Source organism: Mchenga conophoros, linkage group LG14 (genome assembly GCF_057382185.1).
Source record: "Mchenga conophoros isolate Kocher_MC1m ecotype Shallow Benthic linkage group LG14, M_conophoros_male_GT1.1, whole genome shotgun sequence".
Classification (NCBI taxonomy): domain Eukaryota; kingdom Metazoa; phylum Chordata; class Actinopteri; order Cichliformes; family Cichlidae; genus Mchenga; species Mchenga conophoros.
Genome location: NC_140539.1, coordinates 8785456 through 8808869, shown reverse-complemented (window position 1 = coordinate 8808869; position 23414 = coordinate 8785456). Strand labels below are relative to the sequence as shown.

Here is a 23414-nt window from a genome sequence, read left to right as displayed (position 1 = left end):
TGTGTTAATGGGTCTGCACAAAATCATCGCAGTTTATTAGCTTGGTGACAAGTTTCATCTACAATCTGTAAACGTGCAACACCTGTTAATTATTCCAAAGTAACATACTAATAAAATACTAGAATTTCACACACTGAAAATAAAGGCCAGACTTTTTGCATGAGCTATATAATTATTGCATGCCAAATAATTTGTCACACCACATGTTGTCATGTTTCGGCTGTGTGGCAGGCAGGAGAGGACCCAAACGCAAACTCACGGGGACAGAACTTGAACTCAAAAGCACAGCTTTAATTGCTGGAAAAATAGAACACAGGTAATACAAAACTAAACTGGGAAAGCTAATCATAAAGTATACCAGGAGACACGGGGAGAATCACACACAGCATGAGGGAGACAAGGCCACAAAAACAAAATGTCCATCAAAAGCATAGGAGCACAGGGAACAGTTCACAACTCCTCAGGGGGCCGGCCCGGAGGCTGACGGCACAGGAGTTCATAGTCAAACAGTTCCGGGGGCCGTCCATGCGGACGGCAACGGCGGCGACATGGAAACGGTTCAGGGGCCGACCGTGCGGACGGCAACGGTGTAGAAACAGTTCAGGGGGCCGACCTCGACGGCGGTGACGTCCAGCTGGTGGCCCGGAAAGTGGCCGGCGATCCCGAGGTGCCGAGGCCGGACCAGGCGTGGCAGAAGCAGAGGCCGAGGCCGGACCAGACGAGGATGAAGACTCGGATGGAGTGGACCAGGCGACTGCGTGGGCGGAGACACGGAGGCCGCAGCTGGCGTGGATGAGGCTGCTGGTGGAGCAGCTGGTGGCTGAACGGGCACCTCGGACCCTCCAGCGGACGAGGAAGGTTGCTGGACGGGCCCCTCGGGCCCTCCAGCTGACGAGGCATGAGGCTGGACGGGCTCCTCGGGCCCTCCAGATGACGAGGCATGAGGGGCTCCTCGGGCCCTCCAGCTGAAGCAGTGGCAGGACCAGTAGGTGCAGAGACTACTGGCTGAACAGAAGGCTGAGCGGGTGATGGAACAAATGACTGAGCTAAACACTGGGGAGCTGGCTGAGCTTCACAGTGGGCTAAGGGCTGAGCTAACGGAAACACAGGAAAATGAACTATGGACTGGGCTGCTAATAGAGCTAATGACTGAGCTATAGACTGAAAGGCATGCAGTAGTGATGGTGGTGATGGTTGTGGACTGTACTCTCCTGAGCCTCTGGAACACAGGGAGGACTGCTGGGCGGGGTTGACCGAGTCTTCAGCAGAAACAAGAATGGGTGCAGGCACCTGACGGACACTAGCCGCTCCCACCCGAGGAGTAGGTACGGGTGCAGAGACGAGCTGTATCCTGGCTGCCCTCACCCTGGGGACCGGCATGGGTGCAGAGGTGGACTGGTTCACAGCCCCCCTCACCCTGGAAGCCGGGACAGGCAACGGCTGGGCAACTGCCCTTCTCACCCGAGGAGCTGGTACGGGTGCAGAAACTGACAGAGCCTCAGCCAGCCTGGAAACCAGAGCAGGGACCAACTGGACCTCAGCCTCCCTCACCCGAGGAACTGGTACGGGTGCAGGGGTACGCTGGGCCCGAGCTGCCCCGGGAGCAGGAACACGAGCTGGCAAAGGAGCGGGCTCAGAAAAAACAGTCTTAGAATTGGCAGGCTTAGGGTTAATATGTACTGGGTCGACAAAAACAGACCTATCAAAAATGAACTTAGCATTTTTCCCCACCATGTTCTTCAGTCTTTGTTTTAGCAGGTTTTGACGTCCTTGGGTTAACGGTCTTAGAGTGAGCTGACTTGGGGATGACTGAACCAGACTTGACAAAACCTGAACTGACAGAACCTGAACTGAGTGTTTTAGACCTGGTGACATTGCTCACAGTTTTTCCTTTAAAAGCATTTACAGCCTTTGGCGAGTGATTATTGTCTTTGATTTCTTCTGTTCAGAGGGAGCTTTGGTGCAAGCGGGGCAACAGGCGGAGGCTTTTGGCAACTTCGGGGACCTCCAAAAGCCAGCCGAGTTCCGTGGAATATGTGCTCAAAATCCGGAGCGCGCCACGGCTTCCAGCGGAGCTCCTCCTCCAGCTGGGCGAGGGCTGCCTCCTGGCGCTCATACAGCTGAGAGCGGTTTGCTGGGTCCATGTAATGGTCGTAGTCTTCTGTCATGTTTCGGCTGTGTGGCAGGCAGGAGAGAACCCAAACGCAAACTCACGGGGACAGAACTTGAAATCAAAAGCACAGCTTTAATTGCTGGAAAAATAGAACACAGGTAATACAAAACTAAACTGGGAAAGCTAATCATAAAGTATACCAGGAGACACGGGGAGAATCACACACAGCATGGGGGAGACTACGACACTGACAAAGAGAAACACAGGGCTTAAATACACAGAGGGATAACGAGGGAATGAGACACAGAAGGAGACCACAGCTGGGAGTAATCAGGCTGGACGAGACAAGGGAAGCAAAACTAGAAACACTCACATGAGACATGGACCTTCAAAGTAAAACAGGAAACACACTGACTGAACTCTAAACATGCAAACTTAACAGCAACTGAGAAGACAGACTATAGGGACCAGAAACATGGTACATAGAGGTCACAGTAGACACAACATTGAACACAGGGAAGCCATATTACAAAGCCAAAGAATTAAACCTATGATAACCATAACTGAAATCTAGGGAAACAAGAAACAGTACAACAAAGGACTCAAAACATACTCCATAATATAAAAACACGAGATTTCTTCAAAATAAAACAGGAAACATGAGAGGCAGACATGACAACATAAGACAACAGACATGAAACACATGAAGGGCAAGGGAGACTTCACAGGGGTTGAAAACACAAGGGGGAGCTAATAAGCAAATGAACATAGGAAACCTAATAAGCTTAAACATACACTATGAACATCAAAATGAACTAAAACTCAAAACACTGGGTCATAAGACCCAGGATCGTGACACATGTATGTTCAAGTGTTCCAGTCCAGTGACTCAAATTAGCTGAGGTGAAGCCCACCAGCAGCTGCCAACACCAGGTACTTGTGCAGTCATCCCCTTGTCAAAGCACCCTAAATCAGGGCTGCCCAATCCCAGTCCTCGAGAGCTACTATCCTGCAGCTTTTAGATGCATCCCTACTCCAACACAGCTGAATCAAATGGTTTGATTACCTCTTCAGCATGCCATCATGTTTGGCAAAGGCCTGATAACAAGCCATTCATTTGATTCGGGTGTGTGGGAACAAGGATGCATCTAAAAGCTGCAGGACGGTAGCTCTCGAGGACCGGGATTGGGCACCCCTGCCCTGAATACTTCTTAGAATAAGTCGAATTTTGAATTTTAGCCCTCATCCTACATACATACACATCCTACATAATTTACATACAGGGACTACTGAGTTGCATCCCTGGGGACCCCAAAAATAATTTACAATGAGAAGCAATTATCATAGCAAATAATAATAGCAAAACTTATTATGTCTTAGAGCATTATCAGTTATGCAATGAACATTGCATATTTTCTAACATCAAAATCTTTGGGTCAGCTCTTGTTTCACCACAGCAGACTGATACAGTGTCCACATCACTGCATCTGTCAGGATCCGGATCATCACACCTGGATCATCACACCTGAATCAAATGATTAGTTCATTACCAGGGCTCTGGAGAACTTCAAAACATGTTGAGTAGGTAATGTAGCCATTTAAATCAGCTGTGTTGGATCAAAGACACATCTAAAACCTTCAGGACACCGGCTCTCGAGGCCTGGAGTTCCCTACCCCTGGTGTAGACTCTGTGATTAAAAATATCCAGCTTCATTTTGGGCATTTAATGTAATATTTAGTTAAAACTCCAATGTAAGAAAACTGGAAAGTCTTGAAATGCAAAAATGTTTTTATGTATTTTGTATTTTTATGTTATTTATCGAAGAAGAGAGGATTAATGTGAGTGGTGTCCTGTAAACAAAGACAAATGGGCCTTAGCAGTGTTAGATAAGAAAAGCTTGGTGGTAAAACTAGATGGTAATTACAAAAGGGGCGATGGCATGAATTCACAAAGACAGGTGCAGAGACGGTTTGCTTGTGTGCGTGTGTGTGTTTTTGTGGATTTGATAGAGAGGCAAATGGGGCAGGTGAGCTGGAGGGTAAAGCAGTCATTTACTAGCTGACCACCCTCACCAGCAGTCACAGCACGCACAGCCTGCTGACATGGATAAGTTGATGTTGTAATTGAAGGAGCAGGAATAACAACCTCTGTCGTGCAGAAAGGCGGGAGTGCATGCACACTATGTATGTGTGTTTGCGAAAAAAGAGAGAGCAGAGCACAACAGATGAGGCAGCAAACAGTGAAATGGGATGAGGCTGCAAAACAGTGAGACAATGATGTTCGCTAGGAGGGAATGGGAAGGTTGGGCAGGGCAGAGGGAGGAGGGAGGAGGGAAGGAATTCTAAACAAGCAGAAAGGAAGACAGAATGGGTGACGAGGAGGACGGGAAGGCGAACAATGCCCTCCTAATATGAATTACAGCTAATCCTCCTACTCACATACTTGTATTCAAATATACCACATTATCAACATTCAGCTCCTTCTGCACCTCTCTCCACACAATGGAAAAAGCTCAAGAAGCATCCAGGCTGTTATACAAGTAACTCATTCTAGCTCCATTTCAACTCACAGCCAATAAGAGCCAATTTCCATGCACTTTACACTCCGCAAGTGCTCTCCATCAGGGACCCCCTCCCTGTCCAGCTCTAGTGGGGTGTAGAGCATTGTCATCTGTCTTTAGTGGAAGACTCATCAAATATTAACAGGCACATTAGGACTACACAAGGTCCCTTCATCCCCTTTGCTCAGCATGAGAAAAGATGCCAGCTTGGAAAATGGGTTGTGGTTACCAACGAGTCAGGAGATTCTCAGTAACTGGTTGTGGTCTAGATGTTGAATGTCCAATGGAGGCAAGCCAATTATCTGTCCCTTCTAAGGTGTTGAGTGGAGCATTACAAAAAGCCTTGTTTTGTACATTAGCATATATAATATCAGTTTACAGAAATCCGACAGGCTGCAATGGCTCACATGTTTGTTGAGGATGGGGATATACCCGAATCACAGGGTAACTCTAGGCGTTGTTCAACAAAAGGGAAAGACAGAGATACAATATTGTGACACACAGTACCAAACTGATATTCATGGAAATATTTAGATTAATGATCCTCTCTGATTTCTCTCTGCAGAACCAGAGATATTGATCCTCATTCAGTATTATAAACCTACAAATGTTCTTACCTGTGCACAAAAAGAATCCACACAAACATTTTTCCTTGAATGTGCTGTAAAAGCAAAAAAAAAAAAAACTCCAATGAGGAAATGAGACAACATGTTTCCTAGGAGGAAAAAAAACAGTACCTAAGGGAATCTTATGTCCCCTGAGACACAGGCTTTAATTCAGATTTTTAAAACATACAGTTGATGAGAAAAAAAATGAATAAGAGACTAGAAGAAAAGGGAAGAAGCAGGTGGAGGGTAAGGCACAGCTGATCCGATGGCAAAGATGAATTCAATGTGCTGTATTTACTGAAGAAGCTGAGTCTAAACATTCAAAAATAAAGTACAAACAATGTTCTCTATGAATGTCTCCTGTTTCATTTGGTCTTTATGTTGGTGAAGCCAGGTAGCGAAAGGATTATGTTTTAAAGCTGTAGCTGTAGCTCAGGTGGCAGAGCAGGTCAGCCACTAATCAGAAGGTCGGTGGTTCAATCCCAGGCTGCATCCTGGCTGCATGCCAAATATCCTTGGGCAAGATACTAACCCCGTGTTTGCCTACTGGTGGTGGTCAGAGGGCCCGGTGGCGCCTGTGTCCGGCAACCTCGCCTCTGTCAGTGCGCCCCAGGGCAGCTGTGGCTACAATGTAGCTTGCTATCGCCAGTGTGTGAATGTGTGTGTGAATGGGTGGATGACTGAATGTAGTGTAAAGCGCTTTGGGGTCCTATGGACTAGAAAAGCGCTATACAAATGCAGGCCATTTACCATTTAAAGGGGAGTGTGTTTCTCAAATTTATTACTTTACAGTTAAAACTTGGCATTCTTTACATGTGATTCTGTCGAAGCACCCATCGCGCATTTTGAGTGAACGATAGGCTAATTGCTAACTGCAACAGCAATACGTCGTTCAAGTGGAACAGCGAAGTGCAAGTACGAAAGGGATTGGGCATTGTAGGCATTCTGGGCTCTGCCAATCAGAGCCAGCAGATTTCGTTACGCGGGCATTTTGCTGTAACACGGGCAGAAATAATGCCGTTAAGTGCCTTCGTAACTTGAATTTTTCGTTAAATGGGGTATTCGTAAGTCGGGGTTCCACTGTACTTGATTTTATCTTTCTGGCTGAGGTTGTTTTGAAAAAACTGTAAATAATTACCTAAGTAAAATTCTCAAGGAAATATTGATGAATCTGAGTTTTGTGCATGCATACACAGCTGAAGCACTGATGTGATGTTTTTGTTGTGCTAGTTGTACTTTTGTGCCATATATTAATTTTCCTGGTCAAGAGATATTATAACTTGCCAACAAGGTTTGTGAGTCCTTTTAAATGACCATGATTTGTGTATAATTACTCATTACAATGTGCTTTGGCGATAAAAGTCTTATACGCTATTTGACTAAATTCAGAGCTGCACTTTTCATTAATAAACACATTAATAGTTGTGCAGACTGAAAAAAGTGTCATTTAAAGTAGTAACTTGTAGAATTTCCAGCTGCACCTTCAATCAGACATTCAGGCTTTAAACGAGTCTGCAGAACCTTTTTAGTACATTTCTTGTAATGCTTTGGGATTCCGCTGGGTTATGGTCAGGCCTCATGTACTCATTTCAACATATGAATTTTCTTATATAATACTTATTCAGTGATTTACGTGTGTGCTGTTGGTCGCTGTTCTGCTGCATTACCCAACCTCTCTTAAGCTGCGATAACGTTGCTCCTTAATCATGACGCTCCCTCCACCGTGCTTCACAGCTGTGGAGTTGGTCTCTTTCAAAAAGCACCTAAAAAATCCCCCTTTTTGTGCATTTGGTCAACTCTTGTTTTTATGTTTGGGCATGTGGTTGTGAAGAACTTTGTGATGTTTGTCTTGAAAGGTGGTATTGTCACGGTTCTGGGTCCGTTGGACTAAAACTCAAAACACTGGGTCATAAGACCCAGGATCGTGACACATGTATGTTCAAGTGTTCCAGTCCAGTGACTCAAATTGGCTGAGGTGAAGCCCACCAGCAGCTGCCAACACCAGGTACTTGTGCAGTCATCCCCTTGTCAAAGCACCCTAAATCAGGGCTGCCCAATCCCAGTTGCCGTCCGCACGGTCGGCCCCCAGAACTGCTTCCTCGCCGCCGTTGCCGTCCGCACGGTCGGCCTCCAGAACTGTTTGCCCGCCGTTGCCGTGTGCACGGTCGGCCTCCAGAACTGTTCGCACGTCGCCACCGTTGCCGTGTGCGCGGTCGGCCCCCTGGACTTTTTGTAGACTCTTGGTGAGCTCTGGTTTCGTTTTGTTTTTGATATGCTTTCCTGCGTTTTTTGGACTCTGGTGCTCCTTGTTTTTTTGTTTGGGCTCTGTCCCTCCATCCTGGACCCCCTCCGCCCGCCCTGGCCTGGTGCTTTGTTGTGCTTTTTTTTGTTTGGGGCTGTCGGGAGTCAGCCCTTAGAGGGGGGGTACTGTCACGGTTCTGGGTCCGTTGGACCCAGTATTTTGAGTTCATTATGTTTTGGTACTTTTGCATCATGGATTTTCCTTTGTTTCTCTGGTACTTGGTGTTTCAGTTATCTTGGTGTTTTTCTATATTATGATTTATGATCTGATACTGTTGTGATTGTGATTATCATTTAGTAGCCTTTGGTCAGTGTCAAGTCTGTCTCTGTCTAGTCTGTGTCTTAGTAAAGTGTGTTTTGTTTCCTGCTCAGTTAGCCGCCCGGCCTCAAGCTCAGTCTCCAATTCCACCACCGTCGTCATCCCAACCATTGTTTCAGTCACCTTCAGTTCAGCCTCCTGTTCAGCAGCCACTAGCCCTGCACCCTGTGTCACTTGCTACCCCGGTACAACAAGCTCAGTCAAATCAATCTAAAAGGAACTGTGTTTCATCAGTTTGTTCTAAGCAGAGCAACAAACCTCATGATAATGTAATCATTCCTAAAAAGCTGGCCAGTTCAGAGACTGTGACGCGCTCCAGGGCCTCCCCAGAGGCTGAGTTTCAGCCCTCAGCCTACTCTGGACCCCTGGAGGCTAGGAACCCAGCTGAGGACTGCACCCGGCTGTCACTGCCTGAGCAGAGTCAATGCTCTGGGCGACTGAAGTCTGCTATGTGTTTGCCAGAGGCCCGTGCGCCTGCTGGTTCTGTTCTGTCCCTGCCAGAGGCCCGTGCACCTGCTGGTTCTGTTCTGTCCCTGCCAAAGGCCCGTGCGCCTGCTGGTTCTGATCTGTCCCTGCCAGAGGCCCGTGCGCCTGCTGGTTCTGATCTGTCCCTGCCAGAGGCTCGTGGGCCTGCTGGTTCTGATCTGTTCCTGCCAGAGGTCCTCGCACCTGCTGGTTTTGTCCTGCGTGTTCCAGGGGCCCCTGTGCCCACTGGTCCTGAGACTGTTCTCGCTGGAGGGCCCGAGGAGCCCGTCCAGCCTCCTTCCTCGTCAGCTGGGGGGCCCGAGGAGCCCGTCCAGCCACCAGCTGCTCCACCAGCAGCCTCATCCACGCTTGCAGCAGCAGTTTCATCCATGCCGCCGCCTGCTGCAGCGCCTCCGTCTCCAGCTTCCACGCCGCCACTAGCTGCAGCCTCCGTGTCTTCATCCACGCCAGTTGCAGCCTCCGTGTCTTCATCCACGCCAGCTGCAGCCTCCGTGTCTTCATCCACGCCAGCTGCAGCCTCCGTGTCTTCATCTACGTCAGCTGCAGCCTCCGTGTCTTCATCCACGTCAGCTGCAGCCTCCGTATCTCCACCCATGCCGTCGCCTGGCTCGGCCTCTGCTGCATCCTCGCCGTCACCTGGCTTGGACTCTGCTGCATCCTCGCCGTCGCCTGGTCCGGCTTCAGCATCACCCACACCTGGTCCGGCTCCGGCTTCATCTTCGCCTGGTCCAGCTCCGGCTTCAGCTTCGCCTGGTCCAGCTCCGGCTTCAGCTTCGGCTTCAGCTTCGCCTTTTTCAGCTTCATTCGCTTCGCCGGGTCCAGCCTCCGCATCCGCTTCAGCGTCGTCTGGTCCAGCCTCCGCGTCCTCATCCTCGTCTGGTCCGGCCTCCGCGTCCTCATCCTCGTCTGGTCCGGCCTCCGCGTCCTCATCCTTGTCTGGTCCAGTTCCCGCATCACCAGCTTCGTTTGGCCCCGCCTCTGCATCAGCCTCACCTGGTTCAGCCTCCGCATTCGCTTCAGCGTCGCCTGGCCCAGCTTCGGCTTCAGCCTCTGCCTCATCTGATCCAACCTCCGCTTCGCCTGGGGCTGCAGGGGCCACGCAGCCTTTGGGTCCCCTCCTACCACCTCCACATTGTCGGTCATCTGCCAGGCCGCTTGTTGGGCATCATCACCACCGTGGCCGCCCTCCGGACTTCTGTTGCCGCCACTGCCTTCCGTGTGGCCGGCCTCCAGGCTTGCATTCCCGCCGCCGTTGCCGTCCGCACGGTCGGCCCCCAGAACTGCTTCCTCGCCGCCGTTGCCGTCCGCACGGTCGGCCCCCAGAACTGCTTCCTCGCCGCCGTTGCCGTCCGCACGGTCGGCCTCCAGAACTGTTTGCCCGCCGTTGCCGTGTGCACGGTCGGCCTCCAGAACTGTTCGCACGTCGCCACCGTTGCCGTGTGCGCGGTCGGCCCCCTGGACTTTTTGTAGACTCTTGGTGAGCTCTGGTTTCGTTTTGTTTTTGATATGCTTTCCTGCGTTTTTTGGACTCTGGTGCTCCTTGTTTTTTTGTTTGGGCTCTGTTTTTTGCTGTTACTCTGTGAATTTTTGGCTCTTTAAGGATTGCCTGCTGTTTTCTTACTGTGATCTTTGCTGTGAACAGTCATGTTCCTACTGAATATGCTCCAGTTTCTCTTACTTTGCAGTGATGAAGATGTAGTACTTTAGAAATGTGTTTTTGCATCTGTATAACGCTTCTTCCCATATGGAAAAGAAATAGTAAAAACTTATATGATTTACTCATGAAAGTGGCCACTTTCTCATTACTTTCATATATTGTTTTAGTAAGTATCCAAAACATACGAGTTTCATTATATATTTTTTCAAGGGATCTTGAAAAACTCTTGTATGTTTTTCATAGAAGTTTCATACAAGTAGACCTTATACACTTTCATTTATAGTAAGCAGCAGTAACTGCAACCCACTCTTCCCATCTCATCTGAGCTGGAGACATGTTTGTAAAATATTTTGGTCTATTATGTTAGTAGAGGCTAAATGTAGCCTAGAGGCATTAAACCTAAGCAAAGAAACACGGTACAGAGGTCTGCAAAGGTCATTTTTGTCCACACTCCAGATTTTTTTTCTCTTTCATTTCAAACATGTGGTATTTAAATTCAGCTGAAAATACCTCAGAATCATTTCTCTTAAGGCAGTTTATTGCATCTTGTACTCTACTCCTACTTTTTTTTTTTTTTTACATATTATCATAATATTGGGCTTCTCTTTAGTTACTTCCTGTTTTATTTTGAACTCACTAACTGGATTTTATTTTTTGTGTCTGTCTTCCTGCTCATTTTCCCATGAGGGAAACAGGTGTTCCTTCTAAGGTGTTGAGTATGCAATCATTATTCCCTTTGAATCCCTGCCAGACTGTGGCATATTCTTGTTTAATTAAGCTTTCCCAGCATTCCTAGCATTCACTTTTAACTGTATCATGTGTGACCTTTTGGGATTTGTTTAATGGTGAGTACATTTATAATAAAATGCAGGTGTACATAACATATTTGATCATTTCTAAATTTCATTCAACTTTCCTAGTTTTTGTGCAAGCCCGGATAACCTTATGTAATCTAGTAAAGTGTGCACTTTTTAAGCCTAAAGTGACAAACCTTTGTGATAATTTCTATTTCTATTGATTGCCAGTAGGTATCCAGATCCACATTTCATTCTATTTGACAATACAAAAAAAATCTCTAATTAAAACTGATAAGGGCTTTGATATGATTCATATCAGAAGTTGATTAACCAGCAAGGATTTTTACAACAATAGTAATCTCATTGTTGAAGGATGATAATAACATGAAAGGACTAATTGTGGTAATGGCAAGACAGGGGCAACATTGTCTCTGAATCAGAAGGCAGCATGGATTTAATGAAAATGTGTTCTTAATTTTAAAAAAACATTAGCTCTAATCAAACACTTTGAGAGACGGAGGCTACCTGTCATCTCTGCCGTGATCTCATTTGTTACAGTGATTATATTAAGGCATCAAAGTTAATTTGACAATGACATATTGGGATGGTTTAAAATTAAATACTCATTGCTCCTTTAAGCAAACAAACTGCACAAGGGAAAAGAAGACAGCAACAGATACACGTTGTGTGTTATCTAAAAAGTCTAAAATGTCATTAAGATATACAGCGTCGTGCAGTAGACACCAATTCAAGTGGAACTGCTGCTTCTCATTTTCCACAAGGGAGAGCATAGGCAAGTATATATACTTACGATACTATGGTTTATGCTAAAATGTCAAAGTGGGTATTTTTCAAGGCACCAGACTAGAGAAGAGATCCATTCTAAATAAATGTAAAAGTCTAGTGATGAGTACAGAAACATAGCTATAACATATTTCTTATGACTGCAGTAAAATGAAACTCATTTAGCTGTAAAAGATCACATACCCATTTTATGACTCTATAAAATCTGACTTCCAGCCACTGATGATTTAGAAACTCCAGACTCAGATTTGTGTTTGTGGTATGTATTACATAAAATGGTTCACAAAAAATGTGCAGGCTGTTTTCTGTAATATGTAATAACTTCCCAAATGCTTCCACTGAGCATTTTATATTTACTTGGTGTCATGATCTGCGGGCTGCAGATCGTGTGGAGCTGAGTGTGGAACAAAATGCAGATGACGCAGAGAGACAGGAATGAGTTAATGTAAATCGAGCGTTGCTGGAACATGAGAGTACAAAAGAAATACCAAGACATAACAAATAACCTAAACTGGGAAAGGAAACTAAGGAAACATGGGACTAGTGGGACATGAAAACAAATGAGCAGAGACTCCGACGAGAGACAAGGGGAGACTGAGACAATATATACACAAGGGGAAGATTAGGGAGAGTGGAGACAGTTGGGAAACACAGCAAGAAGAAATTAGATGTAACAAGGTAAGGGAAGCAAACTGAACCTAATTCATAAGAGACAACAGACTACCAAAATAAAACAGGAAGCCCAAGGGACATAGAGAACTCAAAACAATGAATCATTTAGAAAAATCAACAGTTTAAAAACCAAAACACAGGCTCAAGACCTACATGACACTTGGATGTTTTGAACTTGCAGCCTTTTTCCAGGTTAAAGGTTTTAATTATTAGATCCCAGATCTAATAATTAAAATTGAGATGTTGATCGTTTTTTTTTTATTTAAAACATATTATATATGTGTATATTTAAATATATTGTTTATTTTTCTTTTAGATGCATGAAACGTATTAAGATTTTCCTAATATTTGTTATGTGTAGTTCTGCTGGGATCAGCTAGTTATTGTTTTTAGCATTCCAACTGCTTTGGTCGACACGCTGTGCAACATTAACACACACTTATACTTATTTTCATTTATCAGCTGTTAAACGTGCCAGTAGCAGTAGATCTGCTAACAGTTAATAGTGGTTGGGTTGGATTAGCCCACATATATGACGATTTAAGGTGCTAAACAATTCAGATATTTATGTTAGTTTACTTCAATGTAAAAGACTAACCTTAAATATGTATGTAATAACACAGCAATTTCACTTGTATAAACATAAAATCAAATCAAGACATGTAGCATCAATGGCTGAAAAACAATGGTGCTTTTAGCTAGAGAGCCAGCTAGCACTAGCATCAGCATCAGTACTCATATTTAACTGTCTGGCAGTTTATTGTGATCCCTGGTCAAGTTTGTAGTAAAGCAGCCACTGTGGATGAAAACTGAGTTTTGCCATTAAGAGTAGTCAACTGTGTCTTTAACCTCATTTTTTTTATATTAACATACTTAAGTACTCAAGAGTCATGACTAATCCAGAGCATGCATGGAAAACAACCCTACTCGGCCCTGTGTGCATGTACCATTAAATATTTTCCTGCTGTGTTAGCATGCTTTTGATTTTTAATTATAGCTGTTCCTCAAACCAAAAATTCTGGATGTCTTCCATTTTTCTACCAACTCAGCCAATGGGAGCTATGTTTAGTCTCAAAATGTTTCTGGCCCATGAGAAGAGAAATGTGATTCAACCACAGTTAATTTCATTTAGAGCTGCCTTTTTTGTCTAATGTGAAATTAGGATAAATGTGCGTTTATTGTCCAGGCCATAAACCATTTGATCCACCCAAATGGATCAAATCTACAGCTGCCTTATATTTTCCCTAATTACCTAAATCAATTTCAGGTGTTTTGCTGGTTGGGAAGTGTAAATTAAATTGAACAATTTAACAGAGAATCTAACTGCACAGGATGAGTTCTTTTGTAGAAAATTGGACACAGCGATTGCAACTTTCTAACTTCATCACTGCCACACAAACCAGACAATAGTTTACTAACTGAATGATGGTTATTTTATTTTTTTTATTATTCTTAAAACATTTAATTTTGGCAAACCACTAAACACAAAATGTGTTCATTATGAGACACAATAGGGAAGCTGGATTTACTCAACAATACGCTATAATGAGTTGCTTTAAAAAGCTATTTTGGATTAATTTGACCTCGACCTTTTCTTCCCTACCAGGTAACATCCGGAACACGGAGAAACTGAGCTATGATCGCCAGCAGCAGTACGAGATCCAGGTGACAGCCTGGGACTGCGGCCAGAAGAGAGCCTTGCACAGCGTTCCTGTCCGCATTGACGTCAAGCCGGTCTGCAAACCTGGCTGGCAAGGTTGGTCCTTGTTATATCTGCCTGTCTGTGTTTGTGTGCACAGATTTCAGGCAGGTCTGACTGTGCGGTGTTTATACACCCAGAAACACAGATGCGGTTGTTTGTGTGTGATTATAGTCTGTGCAGTCTGTGTGTGGCTTCATTCTATTGATGTTCACAGATGTGCTTATTTGTAAGTGATTACTCATAGTGTGTGTTCCTACTTACCTCTAAATGCGTTGCTTAAGTCAGCATGCTTCATTTTTCTCCATTTGTGCTTATCATAATGTCTACATTTCTCATCTTTCTTTACCTACAGTATGTTTCTATATTCTTCTCTCTCACTTTCCTTTTCTAAGCCTCTTTCTGTCTCTCTTTCCCTCCCTGAGGAATTGGCCTGTCAAGCGTAGCTGGTGTGATCAACAACACTTTACTAAAAGCACTGTGACTCAACCTATACCGCTCCTAGCGCATCAGAAGATGGTCTTGGCAGCTTTAACAAGCCCCAGAGTAATGCAAAGGCAAGCGTCTGAGTGCTGCCACAACAACACAAACAGTGCTTAAGATAACTTTAGATGCAATTTACGCTTGTCAGAGAGGGCGGCAGCACGTGATGAAAGATGGCCACATGCTGTTTTCAGCTTCACATGTAACCATGCGCAATCTGTGTTGTTCTGTCATTAACAAGGTGATTCATGTGCTCTTTGGCATCCAGCCATTTATCCCACAGAACGCAAAGATAGCAGGCTGGTGATAAACAGCAGTAAATGAGGACCCTGGCAGCAGCTCAGTGGCAGCCACTGAACCCTGACGAAACTGCTAAGTTGCTTGGCTCATATTCAATCTTGTTTCAGTCCTCCAACTTGTATGTTTTTTTAAAGCTTCTGGACAAGTGTTTATGTTTCTGATGTGACTCAGGAATTTCACAGAAAAAAAGAATCTTATAATTCTGTTTCCAACAACACTAGGACACTGTTTGAAATATGAATATAACAAACATCAATATTAAATGTTTAAGAGCAAAGAAGAGGAAGAGTTGAAAATTAAGATAACTTTTGTACAAGATCCAAAATCCATGCTGAAGAGATCATCTTCTGGTCTTCAGAGGCCACTGCAGTAATAATTGACATGATTCAGTTAAATTGTTTTTCTAACACAACAACATCTGCATCAAGGCACTTTGTATTGTGAGGTAAATACAGAAACTCCCAACAATCTAACAACCCCCTATGAGCAAGCACTTGGTGACAGTTAGAAGGGAAAACCCCTTTTTACAGGAAGAAACCTCCAAAAAACCAGGATCAGGGAGGCGCAGCCATCTGCCACAACTGTTTGAGGGAGAGGAGTTTAGATAAGCGTGATAAATCGAAATTTCAGCTGCTTTTTGGTGTTGTCTGAGAAAAAGAAAACCATAGAGGAAATCACTGGCTCACCATCGGTGCACAGTTCAGAAGCTAGGATCCATGCATGCACAGCATTGCATTAGTACTCTTGGCATATATAACTTCATATCTGCATGACATATAAAGGTTTTGGACTATATTCTAACACCTAGACGGCAGCTTTTTCTGGTAAGCTCCTGCTTATTTCAATAAGACAACGCCAAACCAGCAGGTATTAAAACATCACTCTTACTCTAGTAAAAGAGATCAGGTAATAAACTGGCCTCCCTGCAGGCGCGAGCTATCACACACACATTTGGCAAAAAATAGACCCAGAAGGGTCGAACTGTTAAAACTCTGCAGTATATCGAGTAAGGATGGGGAAACATCTTGCTTTCAGAACTACAATTGTTCACCTCGGTTTCCAAACATTTATACAGTGGTGTTAAAAGAAGAGGTGATGCAACACAGTGGTAATAATGCCCCTCTCCAAGCCTTTTTGAAACATAGTCCTGGCGTGAAATTCAAGAGGAGCATTTATTTTTTCAAAAACACAAGGCAATTTCTCAGTTTCAACATTTGTCGTTGTACACTTTTAAATTAAATATAGAAAATAAAATATTCAACAGTCGTTTTTGTCTCCACAGTTTCCCAAGCAAGGTGGAAAAATTAAGATGGGAAAAGGGGGAAGCAATCAAATTTAACATTAGTACTATTTAGTATAAATAATTTCTTAACATGGATCAATTCAAACTCCACCAGAGTAGGAGGCTTAATTTTAAGATTCACGGGAATCAAAAACCAAAGAATGAGGGAAAGAAAAGTGTAAAAAATGTCACCCTTTATTTTACAATTCAAATTATTACATAAATATATGATATTAAAATGTATTTTAAAACAATTGCTCACTTTGTTGTGTTTTAATGGTAAAGGTTTAATTTAGAAGTAATCACGATGGCACTTTGAATATTTCGTATTTCACAATGTACAGTTGAACTATCAAGATGCCACAACACAATAGGTCACACATAAGAAAAAATTGGTCATTATGATATAAATACACATTCATAGACTCACATATTCACATATATACATAACTAATAACAAAATTAAAAGCCCAAGCTTAATGTTGTATACACCTCCTGCTGCCAGCACAGCTCTGAACCATCAGTGACAACATTTACAGTTGATCCTTTGGCTGCTGTCGGTACTGAAGTACTTAATTCTAGACGAGGCTTGCTTCATGCATTGGATGGATGGATGCTGATGAACTGAGACTGGGACAGTTTGAAGGCCAAATTATCATAGTGTGCTCTTTTATTGTAGTGCTGTGCCTGTGTATTTTTTTTATTTTATTTTTTCCCTTCTGGGAGAGACCACTGCCATCAGGGAGGGCAGCTGCCATTGGGTAGATGTTTAGTTGAAACAAAGTAACCTACTGCTAAACCTTAGACTACCCCGGACAAAATCTAATCCAGCTGAAAATTACATATTAATAAAATGGTCTGTTTTTTATTCACTTTGCCAATCAGGAACTGATCGGTCTTTAGGTTTTGGTGGGTGTGTGCACAAGTTCAGTGCCTTTGCCTGGCACGCTTACAGTCACGCAGCCACACACAGAGCACTTTGAGCTGTTATGGACATACAAGGTAACCTTTACGTTCTCTGTGATAATGCTGTCTTTACACTCTGCTGTTGTGTGAGCATTTTTTCAAGTTAAGATTTGAACTCCGAAATTATGGTGAAAAGATCACACACACAAATCTACACAGAGACACTGTTCCTTCATGAAAGGGCACTTGTCGCTATGAGAGTTGTTTGTCAGCAGGGAAAAAAGCAAAGGATGGAGAGAAAAGTAAATGCCACGGCCATAGATCAGGGGATATTTAATAGGCCTAGTGGTTGTTGTATTAAACACAGGCTACTGCAGGAATGTCAAAGGTGCGCTTGTACACATACACACACAGACACACAGACACACACAAAATTTGCTTTCTTGCAGTTAAAAAACTGTAATCTGTCTGTTCAAGTTAGCCATGGTCTCTGGCTCTGGACAGCAGGGCTCAGTTGTGTGTCTCTACCAATCTCAGGTCTTCAGTTGTTCTTGGAAACTTCTTTACTGAAGGGTACTGCCTGTGCGCGCGCGCACACACACACACACACACACACAGACTCACATTTACAGAGGTGTGTGTAGTATTTTCAGCCACATCATACAGCTGTTTTCAGCTGTCCACCAATTAGTAGATCATAAGGTTTGTAATCAGCCAAAGGCAGGTCTAAAAGAGAGTAGTTATTTGGCTTTTGGCAATCCAGCAGACGAAAACATGTCTCCATATAAATCATTATATTAGTATGTAACAACAAAGATGTCCTAGAGATTTACCCATATCAACTTCAAATGAGACGCTTTGTCAAAACCTGTTTCTACGAACTCCTGCTGGCTGAAAAAGATCTAAATCATACCCCCCCCCCAAAAAAAAAGACAAAAATCATGGAGGTAGTTGCGTCTGATGCTGATGGACTTTTTTATTGTTAAAGCTTCAGTGTTTTACCTACTTCAAATTTACCTTGCCTATGGGTATAAATAAAGTTACCTTGACCTACTGTCCTGTTTTTGTTTAATTAATTGGTTAATAACAAAGAGACATGCATATCTGACAGCCTAATAAGATACTAGAATTTCATGCATCAAAACTGAAGCAAAAACTTTTTCACGCAGCAGATCATATTATTTATTGAGAGTAATAATTATAGGTGAGATCTAGCGGACTTCTGAAACCTGTCAATTAAGCTAGCCAAGCACCTGACTATAGTAAAGTATGGATGAGTGTGCCAGGCGATGATTTTTAAGAATACTTTTTTGCACTTCAGGCTTAATTGTTTCAGCTCTGAAAGTTGCCACTTGGTTTAAATATGAAAAAACAGCAAGAGTCATCTGGTGTTTTACACATCAAACATCTGTGTCCAAAGTAACCTTTTCCAGATCTTAATGGATGAAGATACACAGGCAAATTAACTGGACATGAATCATGGTTCAGAGTGCCATCTAGTTCCCTCAGCATGTAAACCTGCAATCAGTGCTCTGATCAGAGCCCACGAATCTGTCCTGTACCTGCATCTCTTCCTGGTGAACATTATGTTTCATTTGTTGCAGGTTCTTGGAAGGATGCCGATGTCTGTCCCTCTCAATTCCAATATGCTCTGTAACTATCTCACCGGTGCATCACTTCTTCATCGTTTTTTTTAGCACACTGTTCTATAGCCGGAGACTACACCGCCTCTGCTTTTTTCCCTCCACCAGTGAAAAGCTATTTAAAACTTCTCAAAGTATAATAGTCCATCTCATATCTTGTCTATTAATCTCCCTTCTCCCTCTGCCCACATACAAAGACAAACATGTGAATACACACACACACACACAAAGACATACACGAAAAACTAATAATGGATGGAGCGGCTGTTGAGCCTCTTCTCTAAATTCGAAGGGTTGGCTATCAGCTTTATTTGGTGTGATACAGTTTGTCTCTAACACAATAACAGGCACATTGACAGAAAGCTTTATGTGGTCAGTCTTAAAGCCAGGAGGCCCCAGACTAGAGACTGAGCACTTTGAGTTTTTTTGTTTTCTGAGACTGTTTGTTTTCTCAGTGTTTGTGTCCTTGGATGGTGGTCAAACACAGAGACAGTCACCAACACAACTAAATTGACTTTACGGAGGTACACTCTTCAAAGTTTCACAAAGGATTCTTGAAGTTATTTGTAACTGTAGTGTATGACATCATTGCTTATTAATCTACAGTTTGGTGTTACAAAAGACAGTATATATTGATCAGCACATTATGGATACGCATGAAAAGGAAATTTGTACCATATAATGTGATTTAATTGAAAAATTTAAGCAAAATTTAAATGTGTGTGTTTTGCCTATTTTCCTCCTCCTTAGTTGTCTTACAGGCTCCTGGTAGGCAGTGCTACTGGGAAGACCTGGCAAGTCTCCCTGGAGCATTTAAAGAGCCGCCTGTCTCAGTGTTTGCAATCTTCCTCGCTTTACCCATGTCATTTATTTGTTTGGCCTCAGCCTGATTATTTTAGGTTCTACTACATCTCACCATATGCCTAACATGGAAACACTTATCTAACTGCTGACACACTGATAACACTGACTAACACTTATCCTAAAATTAATCATGCTTTTTTTGGTTTATAAATTCCTACGTCTGTCGTATTATTTGTCGTGGATCATGGAACTATGACAAAACTTGCAGCTCAATACTGATAAACTTGTAGGGCAGTGTACTTACAATGGCAACGCTAACATGGTGATGTTGAGAAAGTGTATGCACCTATTCATCATGTGTGAGAGTTAGCTTGAGTACTGACATTGACTAGAAAGAAAGACCTTATGTCTCCCGACTTGAATTTGAAAATCCTGCTCCTCACATACAAGCAGTAGCGGTTTTTGATACGGGCGACACGGGCGGTTGCCCGGGGTGCCATCCTGGTGGGGAGCGGCATCACAGGCATCGGCAAAAAAAAAAAATTGCTCGTACTCATGCTGCCCCGACATCAGCCAGCACATATTGGGAATGGCATAGGCACCGATCGGTTTTCTATCGCCCATTTACTGGGAGTAAGGGCGCCCTCCGTTTGCGAGGTGCGCCCGCTGCTTGCGGCACAGGGAGGAGAGGACGGGGCGGCGGGGGATTCTCTGGCTGGCTGGAGCAGCATCTAATAACCAACTCGCAAAATAAAACTAAATAAAAATAAACCAACAAACATGAAAACACCAGACATAATGATACAGACTTATAATTTGCCCCGAATTTTTTGAAATTCTATATGCGAAAAGTGAGCGCGAGAGCCCTCGGTGCGCCTGCTCGGTGCTGAAGTCAAAGTAAACTTTATTGTCATCTCCGATACAGTCCGGTATATAGTGAGATGAGAGAACGAGGCTCCAGTTACAGCAGTGCAAGTAAACAAACAACATATATAAGAAGAGTAAGAAAATAAATATACACTTTAGGACTCGGGGTAAAGGGATCAATAACAATTTAAAATTTACAATTTACAGTTTGATGATTTAAAGTCTCACACACAACCTGTCGAAAGGGGAGGGGGGCCAGCTGCTTCCAAATAGAGCACATTTCAATCATAATGTTGTAAATCCAAGCCCATCATGTATTCATGTTTTGAATCCTGGGTTGTGTGAAATCCCAGAAATAAACCGTAGACAAAGTGAATCTGTGAACTAAGGTGCAGGTCTGTTAGGTTATGTTGTGGTGATCCTGATCCTCGAGTTGGGGGATTTGTGTTCATACTGGAGTGCAAAATTGAAACCAATGGAAGATGGACAAGAAAAGTTCAAAGCCAGGTGCTCAGTTTATAAAAATTAGAAAAGAAGAAGAGGAGAAACGAGAAAAAGATACAGGTAAGCAGATGTGTCATTGGATAATGGCAGGTCATGTATCCTGAAACAATCAGAATCAGAATACGTATGTTACTTATGGAAATTATGTGGTTACAGTTGCTCCAAGAAGAAATGGTAAAAATAGTAACAGTAACAGACTGAACTCCAAAGAATATATTATGTTACAGATTTTAATATTAATTAGTCGTTGTAAATTGATTTGTCCTGTTCTCATTGTATGACGAATTATGATGGCTGTTGGTAGCCGTTTGCATACTATGCATACTCTCTCTAACTTCATATGTGTGTGTGTGCGTGTGTGTGTGTGTGTGTGTGCGTGCGTGCGTGTGTGTGTGCGTGCGTGTGTGTGTGTGTGCGTGTGTGTGTGTGCGTGCGTGCGTGTGTGTGTGTGCGTGTGTGCGTGCGTGTGTGTGTGTGTGTGTGTGTGTGTGTGCGCGCGTGCGTGTGCGTGCGTGTGTGTGTGTGTGTTTCTCTGGTGAATTTCAGTATGGTTCTGACAAGTTTTATGTTAATGTGCAATCCTTAATATGTTTTTTGTGTGGGGGGGGCAGAGGGAGTGTTCGCCAAGGGCGCCAAACAGGCTAGGACCGCCACTGCATACAAGGTCTTAAATTATGAGGCCCATCAAGCTTCATAGTACTGGATCACCCCAATAGAGCACTTTTGGGAGCTCTCAGACTGCTGGTTTACTTGTGGTTCCTAGAGTATTTAAAAGTAGAATGGGAGGCAGAGCCTTCAGCTTTCAGGCCCATTTTTTGTGGAACCAGCTCCCAGTTTGGAATCAGGAGACAGACACTATCTCTACTTTCAAGATACTTTCAAGTTTTCTTCCTGTTAAAAGGGAGTTTTTCCTTCCCACTGTCGGCAAGTACTTGCTCATAGGGGGTGTTCTGATTGTTGGAGTTTTCTCTTTATTGTTGTGAAGTCTTTACGTTACAATTTAAAGCACTTTGACACAACTATTGTTGTGATTTGGTGCTATGTAAATAAAATTGAGTTGTGCTATCATTTGTGAATAAATAAATAGTGTAGCTGAGGCTAAAGTGAATGTTAGGTTTGCAAGGAATGAAATGTGTGCTATCATCACTAACAACAGGAAAAACAGCTTCCAAAACCAATTCTGTCATCTATGCACTCCACAGCAGAGATTGTAGTCACAAGCACACAACTGCACAACCAGCAACAAGCACAGGCCTTGACTGGCAGATGTCGCACTGCTCAAAACAAAAATCTGCATATGCATGTCTTTCCGTTGTCTTTTGAGCTTTTTGAGCCTTAAATATTTGTGTGTCCATGTTTGTGAATGTGCAATATGCTCACAGCGCAGTTTCATTTTTTTCTTTTTGTCTTTCTTTCATAACCACCTACAGCCCCAAACTCCAACTAACCCCAGAGGCAATTAGTGTGTACTTGGACTCCATGTCTGCTTTCCACACTGGAATAATTAGAGCAATATAGCATAGATGTTTATGTTTTAAAAGTTTACATGTCGCAATCATTTTCTTCCTAATGAGAGTCATGGATGGCACCATTATGACATGAGCACACACTTATTTTGAAAGAGGTGGCATTTCTTATTCAACTTTGAATTGAACAGTAACCTTTTATCATATCACTCTAGTTTTTACACAAATTATTCAACTGTTTAACAAGCAGACAACATGCAGGTTTTACAGAAATATAGTTATGAATCTATGAACTAAAAATATCCCTTACTGAGATTGTTTGATGTCTCCATTTCAGCAGAAGATATAAGTGAAGAAAAAGTCATTGACATACAATGTACTGATGGTCCTGGCCATAAAACTGTAGCGTGAGGCGAGATAATTATGAATTTTATATCTTTTGAGCATGCAGTGTAAGAGATGTGACTAGTTATTAAAAATGCATGCACCATACGTCAATACTACTCAGTTTTAATGGTTTTTGTAATGAGGATTGGAGTAATGTTCGCAGTTTGTCTTCCTTAAAATGAATAGAATTGACCAATTCCATAAAAGGTGAGGTAGACCTGTTGGATAAAATGACATTTATCTAATGGAGAAAAAAAACAAAGATCTGATGATGATTATGATAAGAGGCTCTGGTTTGGCAGATTGTCTGTAAAAAAGGGTTGCATCGGAAAAAGATGAAAACTCGGTCTTAATAGATGCCTGTATGTAGCAGCTTTCAAGAGGATTGTAAATGGCCTGCATTTAAGACGTCGAGACATTAAGTGTGCAGAGATTGATGTTGTGATTTTTTTCACACACATTAGGCAACAATTGTTCCTCATTTTTGTCAGAATATATAAATGTCACTGTGACATAAATACACATTTATTAATGAATGAAAAATGTTCAAATATGCACTTAATTTGCAGTCATGAAGTAGTTTGAATTGTGGTGTGTTATTGCTTAGTTTTCACGTGACTGTGTATCCACCATAATTCAGTAGCTTGTAGATCAGTCTTAGCAGTGATAACTTGAAGTAACTTTTTTCAATATGACTTTATCAGTGTCTCACTTGGTTGTGGAGGAATTCAGGCCCGCTCTCCTTCACAACATTG

General features: G+C 43.1%; 1 protein-coding gene across 1 annotated transcript in view; it reads left to right on the top strand.

Annotated features, from left to right (window-relative positions):
- Window positions 1-23414, top strand: part of LOC146559205 (calsyntenin-2-like) — a 331275-nt gene that overhangs the window by 197560 nt on the left and 110301 nt on the right. The window contains exon 5 of the mRNA XM_085245053.1: window positions 13925-14074. Within this exon, the coding sequence (XP_085101179.1) occupies window positions 13925-14074 (150 nt within the window). The remainder of the gene's footprint in view (window positions 1-13924; window positions 14075-23414) is intronic.